At 33.8% G+C, this 22,413-nt stretch overlaps 1 protein-coding gene across 1 annotated transcript in view; it reads left to right on the top strand.

Annotated features, from left to right (window-relative positions):
- Nucleotides 1-1,453: 1,453 nt before the first annotated feature.
- Nucleotides 1,454-22,413, top strand: part of LOC110100830 — a 28,491-nt gene continuing 7,531 nt past the window's right edge. Inside the window, exon 1 of the mRNA XM_020828517.2 lies at nucleotides 1,454-1,613. Coding sequence (XP_020684176.1) covers nucleotides 1,511-1,613 — 103 coding nt within the window. The 5' untranslated portion in view covers nucleotides 1,454-1,510. The remainder of the gene's footprint in view (nucleotides 1,614-22,413) is intronic.

Here is a 22,413-nt window from a genome sequence, read left to right as displayed (position 1 = left end):
TAGTACATTTGGATTGAACTAACAAATTAACTAAGAAAATTTCTTGCCTTTCTATGTAGGATTACCCCAAGCTAGAAAGGTTTCATAAGAACCATTTTCATCAGTATTATACATTTGAGAAAATTTGTTGGGACAACATTACGATCGAGGCAATTGCACATTCTAGATGTTAATCAAGCATAGTAAGAGGAACACGAGGATTTCCAACCAACTCGTGATAATTTTATGATTAAAAATGAGAATAGTTTTGTAGATAAGTGTACAAAAAGGAACATCAAGTTTTTGTTGACATTAATGAGGAAGGCAATGAGCAATCTATGGCAATGCTAATGAGTAGAAGCAAACATTCAACAAAAAATGTAAGTTGAAAAAATATTTGTAACAAGAAACAGGTACGCAATGTTATATTAATAGAATTATTGGTCAGCCATAATAATAACACAAATAAATTAATTACAAAAAAAGAAAAAATATGCTTATTCATGAATGCTTAGATAAATTAGGTAGCCTAGACAATATCTCCACTGAAGCTATTCTTGTTGTCCACGAGACTCTCATGGACAACCTAGACAAGAAAGTAACTTTAATGAGATAAGGAGGACATTAAATATGGAGATAATTTGAGGGTGTTCTTACTCTCCACCAATGTTACTTTGTTGCACCAACGTGGCTACCTTAAGTACAATTTGTTAGAATGGTTTTGTTTGATAGCAACATGCTTATTTGAATGTTAATGCTCGCATCGAAAACATTGATTTATGTTGCTATTATATATTAGTTATTTTCCAACAATTTTGTCATTGAGGTCATTTTGTTGGAATGATTGTGTTTGATAGCAACATGCTTATTTGAATGGATGCAAGTATTGACAAACCGCCACAAACTAGTAATAGTGTGTGAATGAGAATAAGAGTTTGTGATGAGAACTTGTTTGAGGCAGGCATTGATAACTAATTTAGACTTTTGAAGGAGAGGTGGAGTTCATGACAGAAGTACTAAGAGCAATCATCAATGGACTAGCGACAACCTATTAAGTAGAAGAGGAGTTCGTGACAAGGGCACTAGGAGCAAATATCAATGGGTTGACAATGACATGTGAAAGAAAAAGTAAAGTTGTGATGAGAGTTTCATCTTTAGCATTTGTGTTAGAAGCAAATCATAATCGCAATTTTAACCAAAATTCAAATCACAATTTGAGTGAAGCTCAAATTATTTTTCATACCAATGAGTAACCGACGAATGTAAGAAGTTATCCCTTATTTGATATAAGTTTGTTTGAAATCAACATTTAGATATATGTAAATAAGCATATTACAAAAATATTTAATCAAGTATATATGTTATGAGACATACTTTTTTTTCCTAAAATTATAATTAAAATTAATCATATAGTACATTTTTTTAGTTATTTGAGGCGAGGATATTCTTTTTTGGATTTCCTCTTTAAATATCAAAGAAGAGCCGGTTATATAAAGCTGGAGAAAGGGTAAAGCTTCGGGGGAACTTGGAAATGGCTGCGGGACGGCCTTATATTTACATAAATCGCCTCCTTCTTGCTCGGCAGCAACATACGAATCAGTTGACGGTAGTGGCTACTAGAAGCATTCTCGCTGGTCTGTCCTCTTTTAACTCTTTCGCTATGTACTGTCGTAAAACCGAAGGCCCTTGATTGGATCTTCTTTCACCAATTTATTCCCTGTTTCTGTATTTGTGAGATTTTACGAGTTTTGAAGGGTGCTGTATAGTTTTGACATTTTTCTGCGTTTGGTAACTAATGATTCAATCCTATAGGTACTGCTGATTCGACGAAGAGTTCTTCATAAGTGGTTTTAAATGTTTATTGATTAGTGTTGCTTGTAGGATACATTTCACATGTTGCTGACTTCGATAAGGATTTTCCTGTCGCTATATGTTGCTTTATGCGCACTGTCTGCCAAGAAACGACATTTGCCTGACCCAACGGAGTTCGCCCCTGAGAGAATCCTGTAATACTAGACTTAGCTGCATGAAAAAAGCAGGTTCCTTTTGACTATACAAGGAGGGAGATCTTCCCAGTGAGCCGCTCACTTTTGATTTTAACGCAAAACTTGAAGGTCGTCGAATTAGTTTTAAGTTTATGATTTAAAAAAAGAAAAAAATCGTCTTGGTCCTAGTTTGTAGCATAGGATGATAAGAGGAGGATTTTGGCATCGTGAGTGGTGGTTGTAGGAAATGCTATTAGGAAATTATGGCCATATCACATTGAATTGAATGATCATTTTAACAGTGCATACTAGAAGAAGCATTGGGGCATTTTAGGACTATATGGTAAGCCTTAATTTAGTGTTTGTCAGAAACATCATGCTGCTTTATAGGAATGTGCGTAAGAGATTGGTAATCTGATTCAGTGGAAGACCTGGCAACCATAGATTGTTTCTTGACACACCAAGAAATTAGTGTTTTACCAAGGAAAATACAAAAACGTGTGGTGGATTTGCGATTGACACTATCACCTGCCTAGTCGGAATCTGAATATGCTCTGAGCTGTAGGGTGTTATTTTGGATAACTAAACCATAGTGAAGTGTTCCTTTGAGGCATCGAAGAATACATTTGATGAGCTAAAAATGGCAATCTAGTGGATTATCCATGTGTTGACAGACTTTGTTAATTGCAAAGGCTAGTTGGGTTAAGTATTGGAGAGATCCTGCAAGTTTCCTGTACAATGAAGAATTGTGAAATGGCCTTTGTTGAGCTGTATATGTAGTGGTTTTGGATGGTATTAGGTTAGATAAGGATTTGCAAGATGACATTCCTGTTGTTTGAAGAAGTTTGAAAATGTAAGCTTTTTTTGTAAGAGAGTAGCTACTTGGAGAAGACTTTATATCAATACCGAGAAAATGACAAATTTGACCTAGATTTCTCATATGAAATTGAAGATGAAAATTTGAAAGTTGGGTGGTTATGGAGGAGTGGTCATTTTCGGTGAGCAATATATCATCTACATAGATATTGATGTAGATGCGAATATTGTTTTGATTAAATATGAGAAGTGAAGGATCAGTTGAACTAGTGCGAAAGCCCAATTTGAGGAGATATGAACCTAGAGTGGCAAACCATTGACGTGGTGCTTGTTTGAGGCCATATATAGTTTTTTTGAACAAACAAACATGGTTAGAATTTGGGGATCATGAAAACCTTGAGGTTGACTCGTGTAGACAATTTTGGATAAAGGCCCATGTACGAAAGCATTCATTACATCTAGTTGAAGTATTTGCCAATGGAAGTGAGAAGCCACTGTAAGTAATAGACGAATTGTTGTGGGTTTAGTAATCGGGCTGAATGTTTCAAGATAATCTTGTTTGAAACCTTATGCCATCAACCGTGCTTTGTATCTAGCAATAGAACCATTTGTGTTATGTTTAATCTTGAAAATCCATTTGCACCTGATGACATGCTGATCTAAAGGTGGAGGTACTAAGGTCCATGTGCTTTGAGATTGAAGAGCATGAAACTCGATTGATAATGCTTGATGCCATTGAGGAAGCTAGATGGTTAAGCTATAGCAGGAAGGAGTGGTTTAGTGAGTATGGCTGAGATTTAGCAATTGTCTGGGTTTAAGAGAACCGATTTGTAGTCTAGTTATCATTGGATGATGATCTTGTATGCTAATGAGCAATGAAGCAGAAGATCTGGACTGATGTGGAGTTGTGGTGGAGCTAGATGTGGAGGTAAGTGGAAATGGAGTTGTGGGAATGGATGGCAGAGGGGTTGAGGTGGGAATAGTGGTTGTTGAGTATTTGTTTGGTGTGACAGAAGTTGTGGAATGAGATATATAATAGGTGTAGTGGTTGGTTCAGTAGGAATTGTAAGGACATTTACTTGTGAAGATGAGAAATGTGATTCATCATAGTTTACATCATGAGAGATTATGGTCCGACCTGGAGTAAGATTGTAATGCTTGTAACCTTTTTGTGCGCTTGCATAGCCAATAAAGATACATTGAGTTGATCTAGGTGCTAGCTTATGTTGAGATTGAGGATGTAACCATGGGTAGCAATGACAACGAATGGAGTGAAGGTGATTGTAAGTTGGTGTAGTGTTGTAGAGGAGTTGAAAAGTAGAGATGAATGATGTTGTAGGTGAGGGTAGTCTGTTTATTAGATAAATAGTTCTAAGGACAACATCTATCCAAAAAGAAAATGGAAGTTGAGAATCAATGAGTAGAGCTCGAGTTGTCTCATTGAGATGTTGGTGTTTTCATTCGGCAACCCCATTTTGTTGAGGTGTATAGGGGTAGGTGTATTGGTGGTGAATACCATTTTTTTAGGAAAGTTTGGAGAGTTTGGTTGAGAAATTCACCAACAGCATCAGTCCGAAGGGTACAAATTGATTTTTGTAACTATTTTTCAATAAGCGATTTAAATATAATGAATTTTTGTGGAGCTTCTAATTTATTAAGCATAGGATAAAACCCAAGTGTATCGTGAATAGTCATCTACAAATAATATGTAATAACGATATCCAAAATTTGAGATGGTTGGGGAAGGATCCCAAATATTGGCATGTTTAAGCTGTAAAGGAGAATGAAAAATGGATTTTGATTCATTGAAAGAATGTCTATGGCTCTTAAGCTTGAGCACATGTATACATAAAAGTTTTAAAGTAGAAATACATAAATTTGGTAAAGACTTGGCAAGTACTGCAAGTGTGGAGGGATTCAAATGACTAAAACATCGGTGCCAAAGTGAAGATGAGGTTGATGTGGAGACGGATTTAGCAGTTGAAAGTTCAATGGTGAATGTTAGGCCTCGTTGAACTATCCCTAAGCACACCAAGTGGGGATATGAATTGGTTGTTTAAAAATTTCTTTAACACAATAATTCTTTTTGAGAATTTTCAGTTACTTAAAACTACCAATGTTATCACCCGATGTAGATGCAAATTAACGAAATAAAAATTATAATATTGGTGATGATAGTTACTCAAATCAATATAATATCAAATACAAATTTTTCAACAAGCAATTTTTAGAAAAATAAATCACAGAAAAATAAAATTAAAAAAATAAAAATCAGAATGAATACACTTGAATTTTATAGTGGTTCGATTAAAAAATGACCTACGGCTACTCCCCAAAGTTCTTTTTATGGGTATTGCACTAAACCTTTAGTGTCTCTTATTTAGCGCCCACAGCAAGGCGGAGAAGCCCTTATGAAATCTCTTCCACCAGCTCGGTGCGGTAGAGTACTGGAATCCTTTTTCACCCACCTGGTGATGACATAGAACCTGAATCTACTTTCACTCTCCTGGTGAAGGCAAAGAACCTTGAAGATCTTCGAGCTTGAAGTTCTTCTTCCCAGATCCACCTAGGAAAACAAGCAAGACATTCAGAGGAACCAAGGAAGAAGCTTGCTGGAGCAACTGTGTGAAATCCTCTCACACTACTTTTTCCTTGCACACAACCTCTCATTCTCTTTTCCAAGCTCTCTTTGATCTCTAACATCTCCCTCTTAGAAAACTCAACAACCAAAGACTTCCCAAAAGTCTATTAAGTGAGCTTGAATACAAAGGGGTCCAAAACCCTAAATTTTCAATTAAGCCGTAACTATTCGTACAACATGATCGATGATCGTACTATACAATTGCTTTAAAATCAAATCCCATAAGTATAATTGAACATTCCCGGGATGAACTATTCAAAATCTGCATACTTGATCATACAGTATGATCTGAAGATTGTACCATACGATTAGTTTAATTATTATGTGATCATATAGGACGATTAGTGGGATGACCAAAATTGTCTTTACTCATTGTCTGGATGATTGACATTGTACGGTACGACTAGAGAAAAAATCAAGGGTTCATTCAAGACGACTGTCGGGATGAATATTCTTCATACAGTATGATCTGAAGATCGTATAATACGATTGCCTATATTAATTAACCCATGATTTGATTGCTAATCATGGGGTTTTGATTGAGCAAGTTTCAAACATCGTATTGTACGAACTTGATCAAACAATATGATTAGTTCAAAAATCGAAAATTGAAAAACTTAATTTTGATTGGTGGCTAGGGTTTCTATTTTAAACAGATCGTATAGTACGATCTTGATTAGTACGATTGGTTCAAAGAAAATTAATTAAAAAAATGAGCTGTTTCATGTCGTTTCAAAAGTATCTAATCATACAATATGATTAGTTAAAAACTGTAAAAATTATTTTCTTACGCCCCTGTGTGTGTGCACAGTCGACAGAAGCATACACCTTTTCCATGACTATGATTCAATAAATATAAGAATAAAAGAAATAAAGATTACATACTCTTTGTCATGCTATTCTACCCAAACTTGAACCCTTAATCCTTTTGCATGATATATGTTGTATTTGAAATATTAGTACATACATAAACATATATGCAATATATAATAGTTGGAGAAATGAAAATTCAATCAATAATATTTGTTATCATAAAAATCACAAACTCGATATCCCAGTTTGCAACAGCAGCCACAATGATTGGAGTATTCAGATGATGATCGTATATTGGATATAAGCCATTGAGCAAGAATCTTGGAGAAGAGTGTGTTGAGTTTTCAAATCCTTGATGATGAACCGAGATTTATCAAAAGAAATAACACAATGATTATCATGAGAAAGTTTAGAGATTGAAAATAGTTTGTGAGATAGAAGTGGAACATGAAGAACAAGGGATAAGGAAAGCATACGAGCAAGAGTGGGTAGCAGGCCTTTCCTAGAATGATGAATGGGCAGAGTTCCATTGCCGACTAAGACTTGATCTAATCTAGTGTAAGTAGAGCTCTACTGGAGAGCTGTTTGATATGGAGTTAAGTGTGTAGTTGCACCATTATTAAGATACCAAGGAGTGTTGGTTGTGTTATGAGAAGTTGAGTAAGGAAACAGAGCCATGTTGTTTGATGATGTAGACGGTGTGTACTGTAGGTTTGTTCAGTGCCAACATTGTAGTGCAAAATGACCTTGTTTTCCCCAAATTTGACAGTCACCAAAAAAATTTATTTTACTGCCCCTGAAGGTGTGCGACTGAGCATAAGATCATCCACGTCCTTGATAGAAATGACCACGACCACATCCACAAATGGAAGTGAGAGCAAAATGTGATTCTTGTGAACTAGATATATCATAAATGGCGAGGTCTTTAGCAGCATTAGTAGCTTGATTTACTTCCTCACTTCATAAGAGGGCATACAAATCATCTAAGCTGATGAGAGTCAGTTTTGTGCATATCATTGTCTTGAATGCCTGATAATTTGAGGGAATGCCATTTAGAATGTATAGAATAACATCTTCAGTGTCAATAGCACATCCAACAGCACCAATATTGTCAACTAGGATTTTGACAGTGGTTAGGTAAGCTGTCATTGACTTGTTTTGCATTGATAGTGAGTGTAGTTCATTTTTCAAATGTATTACTCTAGATTGATTGGAGGAGAAAAATTGGCATTCAATTGTAGTCCAAATGAGGGAACAGGTTTCAAGATTTAAAATGTATAATAAAATGAACAGGGAGATAGTAGAGGAAAGAGCTACCGCAAGGTTTTGATCAATCAACCACCAGAGTGGAAAGTTACAGTTATGTCGAGATGACCGAGAAAACCATTTGATGCAAAGAGTTTGGAGATTTGAGATCTTCATGTAGGGTAGTTGTCAGGTAGAAGTTGAATATGCACGAAATTCTTAATATTTGAGATAAGAAACTTCAGTAAAGAGGGAATATGTACTTTGATTGAGCTGTCCAATGTAGTGATTTGAGGTGAAGGAGAAGATAAAGTTGAATCAGCCATTTTTGTTTTGAAGAAAGTGCTGTTAAGCAAAAGGGAGCTTTGATACCATGATGAAATGTATTAACTGCAGAAAATAGCAAGGAAAGAAGACAAGAGCTGAAGAAGGGAAAGTTGTATTCAACTTCCATACTTCTACTTATAGTGTTTATCAATATATATAGTAAGGGTATCAAATACAGGATTCCCTAAAGTTAACTGACTTGGATGGTGAGAATTAAAAGAGTCGTAAAGTAAAAATGTAATGCTAAAAAGTAGAGCAGAGCAATCGTCTTTAATTATGAGTGTAAGTGATCAGGTGGAGATGCTGCTGCAGGCATCAATGCTTTTTCACAACACTCCTCCCTAAGAAGGTATGCAGTATCTGATACATGTTGGACATTAAAATATGCCCGATAAGGCTTGGACAAGTGTTAGACATTGTGAAGATGTGTTCAGTTAAAATAGTATTTAAAAAAATTGTACCTATATGTCTAACATGCATATCCTAAATATTTAATTAAAAACTATTGTTAAATATAATATCTTTTTTCTTTAATATAATTTCCTAAGAAATTATTTATAATTTTAAATATAATTTTTTACCTATGCATCAACAAAATGCTTTCCTGCCTCAAACATTTTCTTTGTGACTTGCGGCTTGCGTTTTACTTTGGTGCTCAAAAGCGACTCAATTATGATGCTGATGTCCCCTAAACAATCACACCCCCATGCCACAACACCATCTTAACATCTCCACATCTCAACGATGACATCCAACACTATCTTAACTTCGATGCCCTCCCAAAATCAATGCCTGATGGCCTATGCCTCTCGACAACATTGTTGTCTTCCCTAATTACTCTAAAGCATGTCAAGGTTTTGAAATTGGGACACATTTCTCTCAAAATTCACAACACATCGATGGTAAGAAATATTTCTCCCCATATGAGGAATTGTTTTTTATTATTGTTATATTCAAAATAGTGTAAGGGACCTTTCTTCCAATATGTTCCTTTGATTGAAAATTAGTTGTATAAGAAATAAGAAATAATGAGAGAAAAGGAAAATAGAATAAATAAATTTAGTTGTAATTTTCAATCATTGTTTTACAAATTTAATGTTAGAGTTTATTTACTTTTCATATTATTATTATTATTATTAAGAATTTTCTTATTTAACTTCTTTGCACCATTTTTAATATATAAAAATTATAATATCGTTTCCAAACTGTATCTATTATGTATTTTTAATAATTGCATGTGTCGTATCTGTGTTATGTCATATCGTGTTAGTGTCATTGTGCCCGTGTCTGTGCATCCAAACTTGGAATCTTAGCTACTATGTATGTGCAGAAATGGACCTCTTTTGGTGATTGAATTGCCTTGATAGTTGAAATGAGATGGAGGTTAATCATATTAGGAAATAAAGGTGAGTGATGGTAGCCACAGCACTCCTATTACTCTTAGAGATGAGCAACTATGATATTGTGACCATTGCATGTGCCAGCGGCCATGACCCAATTGTCTTTAGCAATCCAGAGCACTGTATTGCAGTCAGGGGTGTTTTTAACTGGCCTCCTTAACCATTTTATCACGTCAATTGTGCAAGTAGTAAAGCAGGACAAGGCTTATTTCCTTGTCATTTGAGTACAGAAGTGAAATAGCACCACCATGCACGCCATCCCTAGTTGATATAAAGCACCAGAAGCATCTATAGACCACAACAAATCATAGTTATCAATTGTCATTCTGTCTCCTCTTTTTTAACAGTAAGGAGTATCCCACCATAATTAATGAATTGGGAGTTATTGAAGAGCCTATGACATTGAGAAACTGGCAAACAACAATTGATCATTTGGAGAGGTTGTGTGGGCACATTTTCTAAATTGTTTGGAGTGACAACAACTTCATTCATCTTTGTTATTTTTTTTGTTCACCATGTAGTTGAACCTCTAGATAAGATCATTGTTGGTTGCACCAATAGTGCTATTAGAGGAGATGGGTGTCATCAAAACAGTGCCTTAGAAAGGGAAAATATGTGTGATGGTGATGGTTAATGCTTTTGCAATTTGAGGAACGATGGCCTTTTTGCATGTAGGAGTCTTCAAAATTTTTGTTTTTATATTTTACACATTGATTCTTAATTTAGGGTCCATTTTTGTTTCTTATTCTTCAATATGGTATTTCATTGATTGATCCAAAAAGAGTTAAATATGAGGAAAATGTCTAGGGTTTAGGGTGCTATAAAGATAAAGTTTTTGTTTAATATGAGTTTTAGAGAGTTATAGTGGATATTACAGTTGTTTTGTTAAGAAGATTAATAGGATTTTAAGTGAGTAGAGAAGAATTATTTTCGTACCAACATTTGAAAATAAATGGATGTTCAGAATTATGCTGCATATAAAAACTAAAATTTATGATCAATACAATGAAGCAACTGGACAACATAATGAAACATGGACTTACAAAAGTGCACTAACTTTAGAGAATCAATTTGATTTCATGCTTCATATATATATATATATATATATATATATGTAATAGAGTATTGACTAACATTAGAGGTAATTGTGGAGTGACAACAACATTATAGTAGAATCACGTTAATGATTAGCATTGAATCCATATATTTTTGTATTGGTTGCGAGAATTAAATAAATTAATAGAATTAATAGATATTATGATTCATAGGAAGATAAATATTCTGTGCATTCAAGTAACTAAATGGGTTGGAGAGAAGACTGAGGAGATTGATAGTTTCAGATTTAAAATATGGTATTCGGTTAGGAGTTGTAATAGAAATGGTGTAGGTGTGACTATAAATAAGAGTTTGAAGGATAATGCTATAAATATTAATAGAATTAGAGATAGAATTATAGTTTTAAAGATTGTTGTTGATGCTAAGATTGTTAAAATTATAAGTGCTTAATGCTCCTCAAGTAGATTGCAAAGATTTTTTAATTGCTAATACCTTATTTAAGAAAAGAGATGAGTATATCATCACTTATAAAAATTGATATAGTAAAACTCATTTGATTATTTTCTTTTAAGAAACTTAGATCGTTTAGAATGCAAATATTGTAAAATTATTCCGAGTGAAAATTTATGTATCCAACATCGATTATTAGTTTTGGACTTTAAGATAATGAGACAAAAAAATAAAATAAAGTTAAACGATATTCTAGAATTAGATGAGGGCATTTAAAGAATATTAACAAAAATATTTTTGAGAGTAAGATTTTAAATCTTAAGATTTTGTCTTGTCCATGTGGATGCTAATGTTATGTGGGAAAAATAACGAGTGTTATTTAGATTATTGCAAAAGATGTGCTTCGAGTATCAGAGAGGAAAAATTTCTAATAGTAAAAATAGTTTGTTGTGGAATCCAAATGTGCAAGAAAAGTTAAAAAATAAGAAGATTTATTTTAAAAATTGGTTTAGATGTAAAAATTCTTATAATTGAGATAGATATAAAGAGACACGTAAGGAATATAATAAAGCAATATGCGATGCAAAAATTTTAGCTTTTAATGATTTTTATAATATATTAGATACTAAAGAGGGATAAAGATATATGTATAAGTTAACCAAACAAAGAGATAGTAGTAATAATTTAGTTTAAGTGAACTGTATTATGGATGAAGATCAAAAAATACTTTTCTTAGAAGTTGATATTCAATAAAGGTGGATAAGATATTTTGTTGAACTTTTTAATGAAGATTGTGAAAATACGGTTGAATTTAGAGACCTTAGCACCTTAAATGAAAATAAAGATTTCTGTTTTTATCGGCGTATTAGTAAAATAGAAGTTTGAGAGATTTTAAAGAAAATGAAGTGTAGAAAAGCTGTTGGACCTGATGATATCCCAAAAGAGGTGTGGAAATGCTTAGGAAATGAAGGAATTTCTTGCCTTACTAAATTTTTTAATATTATTTTGAAGACAAAAGATGTCAGATGAGTGGAGAATGAGTATGTTAATTAATATTTTTAAGAATAAAGGTGATGCACAAGATTGTGCGAATTATAGAGGAATTAAGTTAATGTGTAATACTTTAAAACTATGAGAGCGAGTTATGGAGCTTAGCTTGTGGCGTGATACTAATGTTTCTCAAAATCAATTTGGATTCATGCCGGGTAGGTCTACTATGGAAGCCATACATTTATTGAGAGGTTTGATGGAGAAATATAGAGAGAATAAGGAGGATCTACATATGATACTTATTGATTTAGAGAAAGCATATGATAAAGTTCCAAGAGAAGTGCTATGGAGAGTTTTTGAAAAGAAATGAGTTAATAATGCTTTTATTCAAATCATTAAAGATATGTATGTAGGAGCTATTACTTGTGTCCAAACACAAGGTGGTTTGACTAAGTATTTTTCTATTTCAGTTGGATTACATCAAGCATCAGCCTTAAGCTCATATCTTTTTGCTTTAGTCATGGATGTTCTCACTAGACATTTGCAAGAGGATGTCCCTTGGTGTATGCTTTTTCTAGATGATATTCTTCTTGTTGATAAGACTAGAGAGGGAGTTGAAGGTAAACTTGAATTATGGAGGTCAACCTTAGAGTCTAAAGTTTTTCGCTTGAGTAGATCTAAAACTGAATATATTTAGTATTATTTTAATAGTGATAGACTTAATGAGGGGATTGTGACTTTGGGTGATCAAGTCATTAATAAGAGTACATGTTTTAGATATCTTGGATATATTGTTCAGAGTGATGGTGAAATAGATGGGGATATTATAAATAGAATTCAAGTTGGATGGTTGAAGTGGAGGACTGCATCGGGATTGTTGTGCGATAGAAAAGTCCCCCTCAAACTTAAGGGAAAATTCTATAAGATGGTGGTGAGACCTACAATGCTTTATGGTGCCGAATGTTGGCCAATACAAAATGAGCATAATATTAAGTTAAGTGTTGTAGAGAGGAGGATGTTTAGCTGGATGAGTGGCTTTATCCTTAAAGATAGGATATGAAATGAGCATATACGTGAAAATGTTGGAGTAGCTCCAATGGAAGATAAGATTAGAGATAGTCGCTTTAGATGGTTTGGTCACATAAAATGGCGGCGTTTCAATGACCCGATTAGGAAAGTAGAGGTATTAGATTTGACTTATGTTAAGAAAGTTAGAGGTAGGCCTAAAAAGACTTGGTTAGAAAATATTAGAAATGGTCTTTATTTATTAGATTTGAACAAGAATTTGACTTTTAACAGGACATAATAGAGAAAAATGATTTATGTAGCCAACCCCACGTAGTAAGACAAAGGCTTGATGTTGTTGTTGTAGTTGTTGTGAGAATTCCTACAAATTATATTTAAGAGAAGTGCCTTAGTGCATTCATTTTGTGAATGACATAGTTCCATTTGGGGAGATTTGAAAGCTAGAACATTGGAGATGATGTTTAGAAGATGAATGACTTAAATTGAATAAACCAAAGATTAAACATTTTACTTGTAATTTAGTGGATATGATGTTAGTAATTATAATATTATTTGAAGATTAAGTGATACATTTGTGTGATATATTTAAGTATCTTGAATTTATTATACATTTATACATATAAATAGGGGTTAAGCTTCTAGAGTTAAAGATATGTAGTTTTAAATGTGCTTTAGGAGTTCTATACGATGAGAATATATCATGAAGATGTAATTTCATAAAAAAAAATTATGCTAGCTTTGTTATTTGGATTTGAGTTTTATATTGCAAAAAAGCCACATCTAAGTTAAGGGTGATGAAAATACTATTGTTAAGATAGATGTGTGAAAAATTAAGAAGAATAAATTTTGGATGTTGAGGAGCAATTGGAGTGACATCTACTACAAGGTAGAAAGTACTCTTCTACTATTAATGTTATAATTGTTCTGTATTTGGATGACGAATTTTATTCGAAATGTAGTGCAATATAATGCAAATGATTTACAGTCTCCCCTCTGTTGCGCTCTGTCAACTGTTTAGAGTTGGGTCGGCATGGGGCTCGACATCTTGGTTGAAAGGCAAGCAAATTTAGAGGCCTAAGCCCCAAGAAGAAAAATTTTTAGAGAAGGAAGAAAAAGATAGGTGTGACATATGGGGTCATCTCTTAGAAATCCACCTTTGATAAAAGTAGTCAAGAATGGGTGCCTAAGAAGAAGGTCACTATTATGGATACATGCGATAGTTGACACCTTGGAGAATCCTCTAAGGGTTCTCATTGCCAACCAATCTCACTCTCTCTAGAAGAGTCCAATCTTGACCTCAGTCCCTCAATCGAGAACTCCTCATTCCATGTGTCTAACCAGAGATTCATTGGAAGCGTCGTTTAGAAATGCAAGTATAAGAATAAGAAGAGGATGTCAAGATCATGGAGATTAAAGTGGTATACGTAGTAGGGCATTCAAGCGAGCATCCTATTTTTCAAGTTTATGGTTGACAATATGGGAAAACATCTAATAATCCCATAAAAGGGCAACAACTCCATGAACAAGGAGCTGTTGGAAATTCAGCTCCCCCTGAAGAACAAATGCACAATGATCCAATGGGAAAGCGAGGTTCTTCCTCAGGGGATGAATTGCTACTGGAATTGGAGGAAAATCCCTTGTTTGTAGATACCATCATGTTAGCAGAGGTGCAAAACCAAATCTAGTGCCAACTACAAGCTAAAGATAAGGAAATCTCTCAATTAAATGCTAAAATGATTGAGATGATGACCCAAATGGGCATAATGATGTAGTTGATATTGAAAAGTACTACTACAAGCCCTTTTCCTTCCATTTTAAATTACCAACAAGGCACAAGCGACGTTCTTTGCTAATCCATCAATAAATTGCATACCTCAAACTTCTGGAATGAGTACTTATGATGGTAGAAATGAAACAAATCTAATGATACTCTAGCCAGTTCCTCAAAATATTCCTAGTACATTTGGGCCTATGATGGTAGCTTAGTTTGATAAATTTCACCATGAGAAAATTAAAGCTGTTATTGCTTCGGAGCATGTGGAGAAACAAATAGGGAAAGGTTTCCCGTAACTAGTTGAGTATGGACAGATGCCATATCTAAAGGGTTACTCGGTGCGAAAATTCAGTACCTTCAACAACAATGTCAATCCTAAACAGCACTTGGCCCACTTTAAGGCGACCTGTAGAAATACTAGAGGTTTGATGTTCTATAATTTTGCCAATTTGTTAGTAACTTGACTTCAACTGCTTTTGAATTGTACACTGCACTCCCCAATACATTTGTGTGGTACAATTGGAGTGATATCTACTACTATTGTTATAATTATTACATAAAATTAGTGTAAAAAGTTTAGAAAGAAAAATAGGTAAACCTAAGGCAATATAGATAGAAGTTAACTGACCGAAATAATTGTGATAAGCTTCTTATGATGGGGTGGTTTGAGATCTTGATGTATTTTTTAATTTATAAAGTTTATGAACCTCTTTTTTCTATATTTACCTTATTAGGGATATTTTTTAGGAACTGATTGGTCAGGATATTGATTTGTTATCATTCGTTTGAGAGGATGGAGTGCCAATTTTTAGTTATCGCTCCTCTTTAAACTCTTGTGCTGTGAATGGTGTATTATTTGGTACGTGCTATAGTTGAGTGAAATGATGCAATTTGTGATAAATTAAGCTAAACTTCTCTCTTTTAAGAATGTTTTGATCTTATGAAATAGTTATATATATTTGTTATTACAAGCAGAATTTTACTTGGATCAAGTTGGATTTGTAGTTTCAACTTTCATGCACATAATGTAGCACATGAAAGTGGTCCTATGATTTGGTCAACAAGAGCATAAGAAGCTCAAGTCATGAAGAGCATGAACAAGAGTAACATCACATGAAGAATTAGTTTATGCATTTAGTCTAATATTTTATGTATTTTCATGTATATGGTATTGTAAATGTGATGTGGATTTCATATTGATGTATTTTGCTTTGTTAGTGCTTAATAGGTTATGTCCAAGTCACAGAAAAGGATGTAATGGCCGGCCATGCTAGTATGCATGAGAGAAGGAGATGGTTATAGGTGGGCTCTAGTGGGCCCAAGCATGGGGCCAACCATTCCCTCCTTTCCTTTTCACACTTTATTTTGAATTTAAAGGAAGGGGTGTATTTCTTCATGATGTTTTCATTTGTAAAAAAATATTCTATGATTGAAATGACAAAAGTTTTGGTTTGCTTACACAATTTTGGAGAGAATTTCAAAAGGTTAGGATGCTTGGTGGCCGGTCATTATGCTCTAGTTTGTGTAATCCATCTTAAAAATTACAAATATTCAATTATTTTCCTCTAATTTCAAGTCTGATCCTAATTACTAGACCCAACCAAGAAATCTATGTTTGCTGGACTAGTCTTGTTCTTCTTTTTAGTTGACTAACTAAAATTTCATGAACTTTCACCAAAATCTCCAGATAATTAACCGACATCTTATACTTCAATAACCCTAAAATTAATTGGGGGTTTTCTAGTCAAATTTATGAAGAACAAATTATCTTTAGTTCTTAAGTCTGCTTACTATTTCTATCATATATGGATTTTCAGTCACATAAAAAAAAAACTAAAAATCCAAAAATATAAAAATTTTCAACACTTTTAAGATTTTTTTTTTTATAATTTCCAATTAGAATTATTGAATTCCACGTAGGAATTTACTACCAATTCCTTAACATTGCTCTGTTCTAGGCATAAGTTACCTATATCTCTTCCAGAGCATATTTGGACCACTTAAACCTATTCAAACCTTACCAAACTTTCTAGAAATAGACTAGACAACATTCCCTTCAAATCAAACCCGACTTTGCTGGATTTGGATATCTGTTAAAAGAGAATCAATTTGTAGAAATTGGATTTGCATTCACTGGACATATTACAGAGTTTTGTGGCATACCTCCAAATTTCACCCACCTTTATAGTAACTTTTCCATAAAAATTAATATTATCTCTTTCAATTATAATAGAAGAGTACCTCTCTCATCCACCAATTGATCACATTAATGATCTATGGCCCTATAAATAATACCTTAAATAATATCATCTTCTATTACATCAGCTGTGTGGTTGTAACATAAGGTGCTATTAACATTGTCTATTTAGGTTATTGAATGTTCCTTCCCCACTTTAGTTGCCACCTTTTCCCCTGGTGTATGCTTTTTGTTGTTGATAAGGCTAAGAGGGAGTTAAAGTAAAACTTGAATTATGGAGGTCAACCTTAAAGTTTTGTTTGAGTAGATCTAAAATCGAATGCATGGAGTGTAATTTTATTAGTACTAGATCTAGTGGGAGATTTTTACTTTAGGTGATAAAATCGTTAATATGGGTACACATTTTAGATATCTTAGGTCTATTGCTCAAAGTGATGATGAAGGATGTGGATATTATTAGTGGAATTCAAGTTAGATGGTTGAAGTAGAGGAATGCATCGGGTTTGTTGTGTGATAGAAAAGTACCCCTCAAACTTTAGAAATTTTTTCTTAAGATAGTAGTGAGACCTGCAATGCTTTACGGCGCAGAATATTAGCCATTAAAATAGAAGCATAAAATTAAGTATTGCAGAGATGAGGATGCTCAGGTGGATGAGGTGCTACACTCTCAAAGATAGAATGTGAAACGAGTATATACTTGAAAACGGGAAAGTTTGGAGTAGCTCTAGTGATAGATAAGATTAGAGAGAGTCACCTTAGATGGTTTGAACACATAAAATGTCGACCTTTGATGACTTGATTACAAGAGTAGACGTATTAGATTTGATCTATGTTAAGAAAAATAGAGGTAGATCTAAAAAGACTTAGTTAGAAAATATTAGAAATGACCTTTTTTATTAGATTTAAATGCGAATTTGACTCTTAATAGGACACAATGGAGAAAAATGATTCATGTAGCCGCGCACGTAGTGGTATAAAGGCTTGATGTTGTTGTTGCAAAGTTTCATATTTAAAATTAAGCGCCACAAGTTCATAACATTTACTGCCTACATTGCTACAAGTATTTACCATTAGAAGAAGGAAAAACAGATTGAATACTGAATACAAGAATGGAGGCAATTATTGAATACTGTAGCCATGCGATTGGATGAAAATCTCTTATTTTTTTAGAAACAGTAATACTGCTGCTTAGGCCTTGCATGTTTGAACTTGTGTTTGATTGGTCTAAAATGGTAATGCTTCTATATGATATGGAGCTGCTAAACTAGATCTGGCAATTTTTTCTATGATAATTGCTGACTGATTTTTATCTTCTGTGATGTCGTCTGTTTGTGACTTTCATTACTTGCATGTTTAGTTTAGAGCTTGCTAAAATCTGAAATCTTCAATTTCAATCTTAATTGTTCAACTTTGACTTTTCCTATGTTATTAATGAGTTTTTAATTTCCAAGTAGAAAATTTTCCCCGTGAAGTATGCCTAAGTTTAGTTGCAATTGTCAATTGTTCGCCATTGATTACTGCTTTACCTAAAGAACTTTCTTTTACGATATTGATGTTTTGCAGCACTCTATTCCTTATTGAAGAACCACTGCATAATTCCCTTTCTGTAGCATTTGTAATTCTTCAGTGTAGACGATCCATTTTTTTGATCTGCAGCGACATGTTGTACATGAGTTTTCATGCTGATTCTCTTTAGTTATAGACTGGATTTCTTCCAATGTTGCCATCTTATACATATAATTTCTAATAAAGACTATATGAATTGTACCAAAATGCTACTTATAAAGAATTATATAATATTTCTGAGTGGTGCGCCAAATCGTCACCCGCAGTGTTGAAAAGCAGGCAAGTGGGATGGTAATTTTTCTACGAACTCATGTTTTTAAGTTAATTTGAAATCAACTAAATTAGTTTCAAGTCAACATGTATCAACTTGAATCTTTTCTTGAGATAATTTCAACCTGAACATGATTTACTCGAATTTGATATAAGCTTATTCTCATTACAAAACATCTCCTATTTATAGAAGAAAATGGGGCAGTCAAACAGTCCTTTTTTTCTCCCATTAAATTCAAGTAAATGGAAGGCTAAAAGTCAGCCCAAAACATCACTTGAAAAGTCAAAAAAAGGGGGCAGCTGGCTGTCCAGAAACAACAGCCAAATAGTCCAATTAAAGGCCATAATTAATTCCATAACAACACCCAAAAAGGCAATACAGGAAACCAGAAAAAGCAACCACGAAACAAGCAGCTTGAGGGTGAACTGAAGGGGCACAAGGTGAACCGGAACAGGCACACAGGGAACCAGAACCAGCAGCCCAAGGGGGTAACCGAGGGGCAAAGCAGGAAACAGAACCAGCAAAGGAGAAGAACCAGCCACGGAAAACAACACTAGGAAGAAACCGAGGAGACACAAGGAAGGGGAAAAGTCAATCATGAAAAGAGGAGCTAGATGGGGAAACCAAAGAGGCAGCAAATGGGGGGAATGAACCTTAATTTATTTCAGATTTATGAGCTGAAAAGGCTCTCTACTAGACATTGATGAGCTGAATCTAGTAGAAACTTACAAAATTTTCAACTCAACTTATTTTGACCCCCCCCCCCTGCCTACAAACATTCAACAATCCCATTATATTGAGAGGTATATAACATATTGTGAATGATTCCACTATTAATTACATAATTGTAAGACGTTATCAATACAAACAATCTCAATCATAATATAAATAATAAATGAAATTGAGACTGCATAATTGTATTAAATTATTAGTTCAAATAATCTTATTCATAATCAAGGACCTTTGTTTTTCTTAATAAAAGATGTTAAATACAAACATGATGTATGACTAACACTCGAGTAAACAGAGTCAACTCAAAACTTATTTCTCCATGATGACTCTCGAGTCCGAGTTAGCTTGGATTTTATGTTGAGTTTGAATCTAGTTCAACTCTCGCTTGAACTTGACTTGATGTGTGTTGGCAAAAAGATGGGCCTTGTATGAATCAATGGAACTATTAGGATTAAACTTGATGGTGTAGATGCATCAACATGGGATTGATTTAATGCCCTATCAGAAGGTTAGTCAGATCACTTACACAACAGTTAAAAAAGGCAGACATTTTCAATATATATAGCCTATTTCGATTAAACATCCTAAAGTACCTCATGGTATAACCTGAGAGTAGAAACATATGACAAAGACATTACAAAATGTCAATGCCTCATGATATATCCTGAGAGTAGAAATATATGAAAAAGATTAAAATGCCAAAAGCTTGAGGAAAGATGGTTTAATTACAAATAAGATTGAATAGGATAATTAGTTAATGTCGTTTACTCTTTTGACGGTCAATGAGCATATAGAAATAAAAAAAATCTTATAGGATGATGTACAGTTATATTTGATGGTGTGGTTGGAGGTGTTTATGTGGAGAGGAGGGAATAATGCTTGTAGTAGGAAGATGAACGAAAATATGGGCAGATGGTGTAGATGAGTTAAAACAACACTAGTTTTCTTTTGGAATGAGAATAAGCTATGAAAGATTCATTGAATGGCCTAACGGGAGAATTTTATTGAAGGAATGAACAAAGCAATGACAATCCAAAATTTTAGGGTTATGAAGAAGGGAGGATTGCCTAGGATATAAGATACAGAGGGGGTGATATCACCAATAACAATTGAAACATGCCATTTAATAATTAGGTTGTCAGCACAACTTCACCCTAGAATTGATGTGAAACATTCACATGGAATATCAATGCTCGGGGTACATTGAGTAAATAATGATGTAGGCATTCAATAATCCCATTATGTTGAGAGGTATATAACATGAGATAATGTGAATGATTCCACTATTATCTACATATTTGTAAGACATTATTAATACAAACAATCTCAATTATAATAGAAAAAATAAATTAAATTGAGACTACATAATTGTAAGAAATTATTAATACAAATAATCTTAACCATAACCAAGAACCTTTGTTTTCCTTGATAAAAAGATGTGAAATTCAAACAAAATGTATGATCGACACTCCAGAAAATAGAGTCAACTCAAACTTATTTCTTCTTGTTGTCTTTTGATTGTTCTTCCAAGTATTTAACTCAATTGTTGTAATGTACCTACTCGATCTTTGTATCCAATTAAATATGTTGTTGCTTAACACTCCCATCGCAACGAAAAATAATCTTATCCTCAAGGTAGAGAGATGGAAAGGAGGTAGCAAGGGTTGAAAAAGTTTCCCATGTTGCATCTTCTGGCTTAGTGAGTGCCCATTACAAGATTACCTGTTTAAGAGGCTGACCATGAAGTTGAATTAATCATGAAGCAAGAATTATATGTGGTAAATTGGTTGGTTGATTATTATGAGTGACATCAGGTAATGAGATGGAATAATTGGAGGGTCTCCTTTGAAGTGTTTGAGAATCGAAATATGAAAAATCGGATGAATCTTGCTTTCTAGTGGAAGTGTAAGTCGGTAAGCCACGGGAATAATAACTAATTGCACATGAAAAGGACCAAAGTAGCATTTGGCTAGTTTTGAATAGTTGTGATTAACTACCGAGCTTTGTTGAAAGGGTTGGAGTTTTACCATGACTAAGACGCCAACATATGATTGTAAATTGCGATGATGGTGATCAACCATGAGTTTCATTCTATGTTTTGCTTGGAGAAAATTAGGTTGAAGGGTTTGTAATAGTGTAGTACTATTGGATAATAATGTGTCAATAGAAGCGATGTCGGAAAATCTAAGGATATATGCTGGGATGGAGGGAGGGGTCTACCATATAAAGACTTTTAAGGAATTAGTTTTAGTGGTGTGGAATGAGGTGTTGTAACTGAATTCAGCCCAACAAAGAAAGGTAGACCATGCTCAAGGAGTAATAGAGGTAAAAGTATGGAGATATTCTAAGCAACGGTTAACAACCCCAGTTTCGCCTTTTGTCTTAGGATGATAAGCAGTACTATAATCCCAAATTTGATAATCTTGTTTTGACAAATCACCATTAGCTAGTTGTGAAGTAAGGTGAAGGATGTCTGGTGAAGTGATGTTTATCCTTTATTAAATCATTTATAAAGGATAAGGAGAAATGCATTTTTAAAGCAAGAAAAGAAGGTTGGGAAAGTGTAATTGGCTACTTATTGTCTAGGATATGTGATAAAGAATCTGTATCTATATTTGATTTACCTGGTTTGTATTCAATACGGAAATTAAAGTCTAGAAGTTTTTGAAGAAAATATTGTTGATTAGGACTTCGGAGGATTTGGGAATAAAGTTCCTGAAGGCTTTTATGATCAGTGTGTATTAAAAATTCTCTGCCTAAGAGATATTGCACCATTTACCTACTATCTCCGTAATAGCATATAATTCTTTTATAAAGTAGATGAGTGAGATAAACGGGAACTAAGTTTTTTACTAAAGTAAGCGATTGAATGATTGCTTTGTAATAAAACAACGCCTATACCTATTTTAGAAGCATTTGTCTCAATAATGAAATATTTAGTGAAGTTAGGTAATGTTAAGATAGGAGCTGATGTCTTGGAAAACTTTGAGAGAAGTAAAAGCATTAGATGCATTAATATCTCCCATTTAAAAGCATCCTTTTAAGGAGGTTTGTTAATGGAGCGACAATAGAAGCATAGTTAGATATAGAACTATGATAATACCCTGTTAAACCCAAAAAATATCAAAACTGGTGAATAGATGAA

This window comes from Dendrobium catenatum, unplaced genomic scaffold (assembly GCF_001605985.2).
Source record: "Dendrobium catenatum unplaced genomic scaffold, ASM160598v2 fragScaff_scaffold_79, whole genome shotgun sequence".
NCBI lineage: Eukaryota > Viridiplantae > Streptophyta > Magnoliopsida > Asparagales > Orchidaceae > Dendrobium > Dendrobium catenatum.
This window is presented reverse-complemented; position numbering and strand designations above follow the sequence as displayed.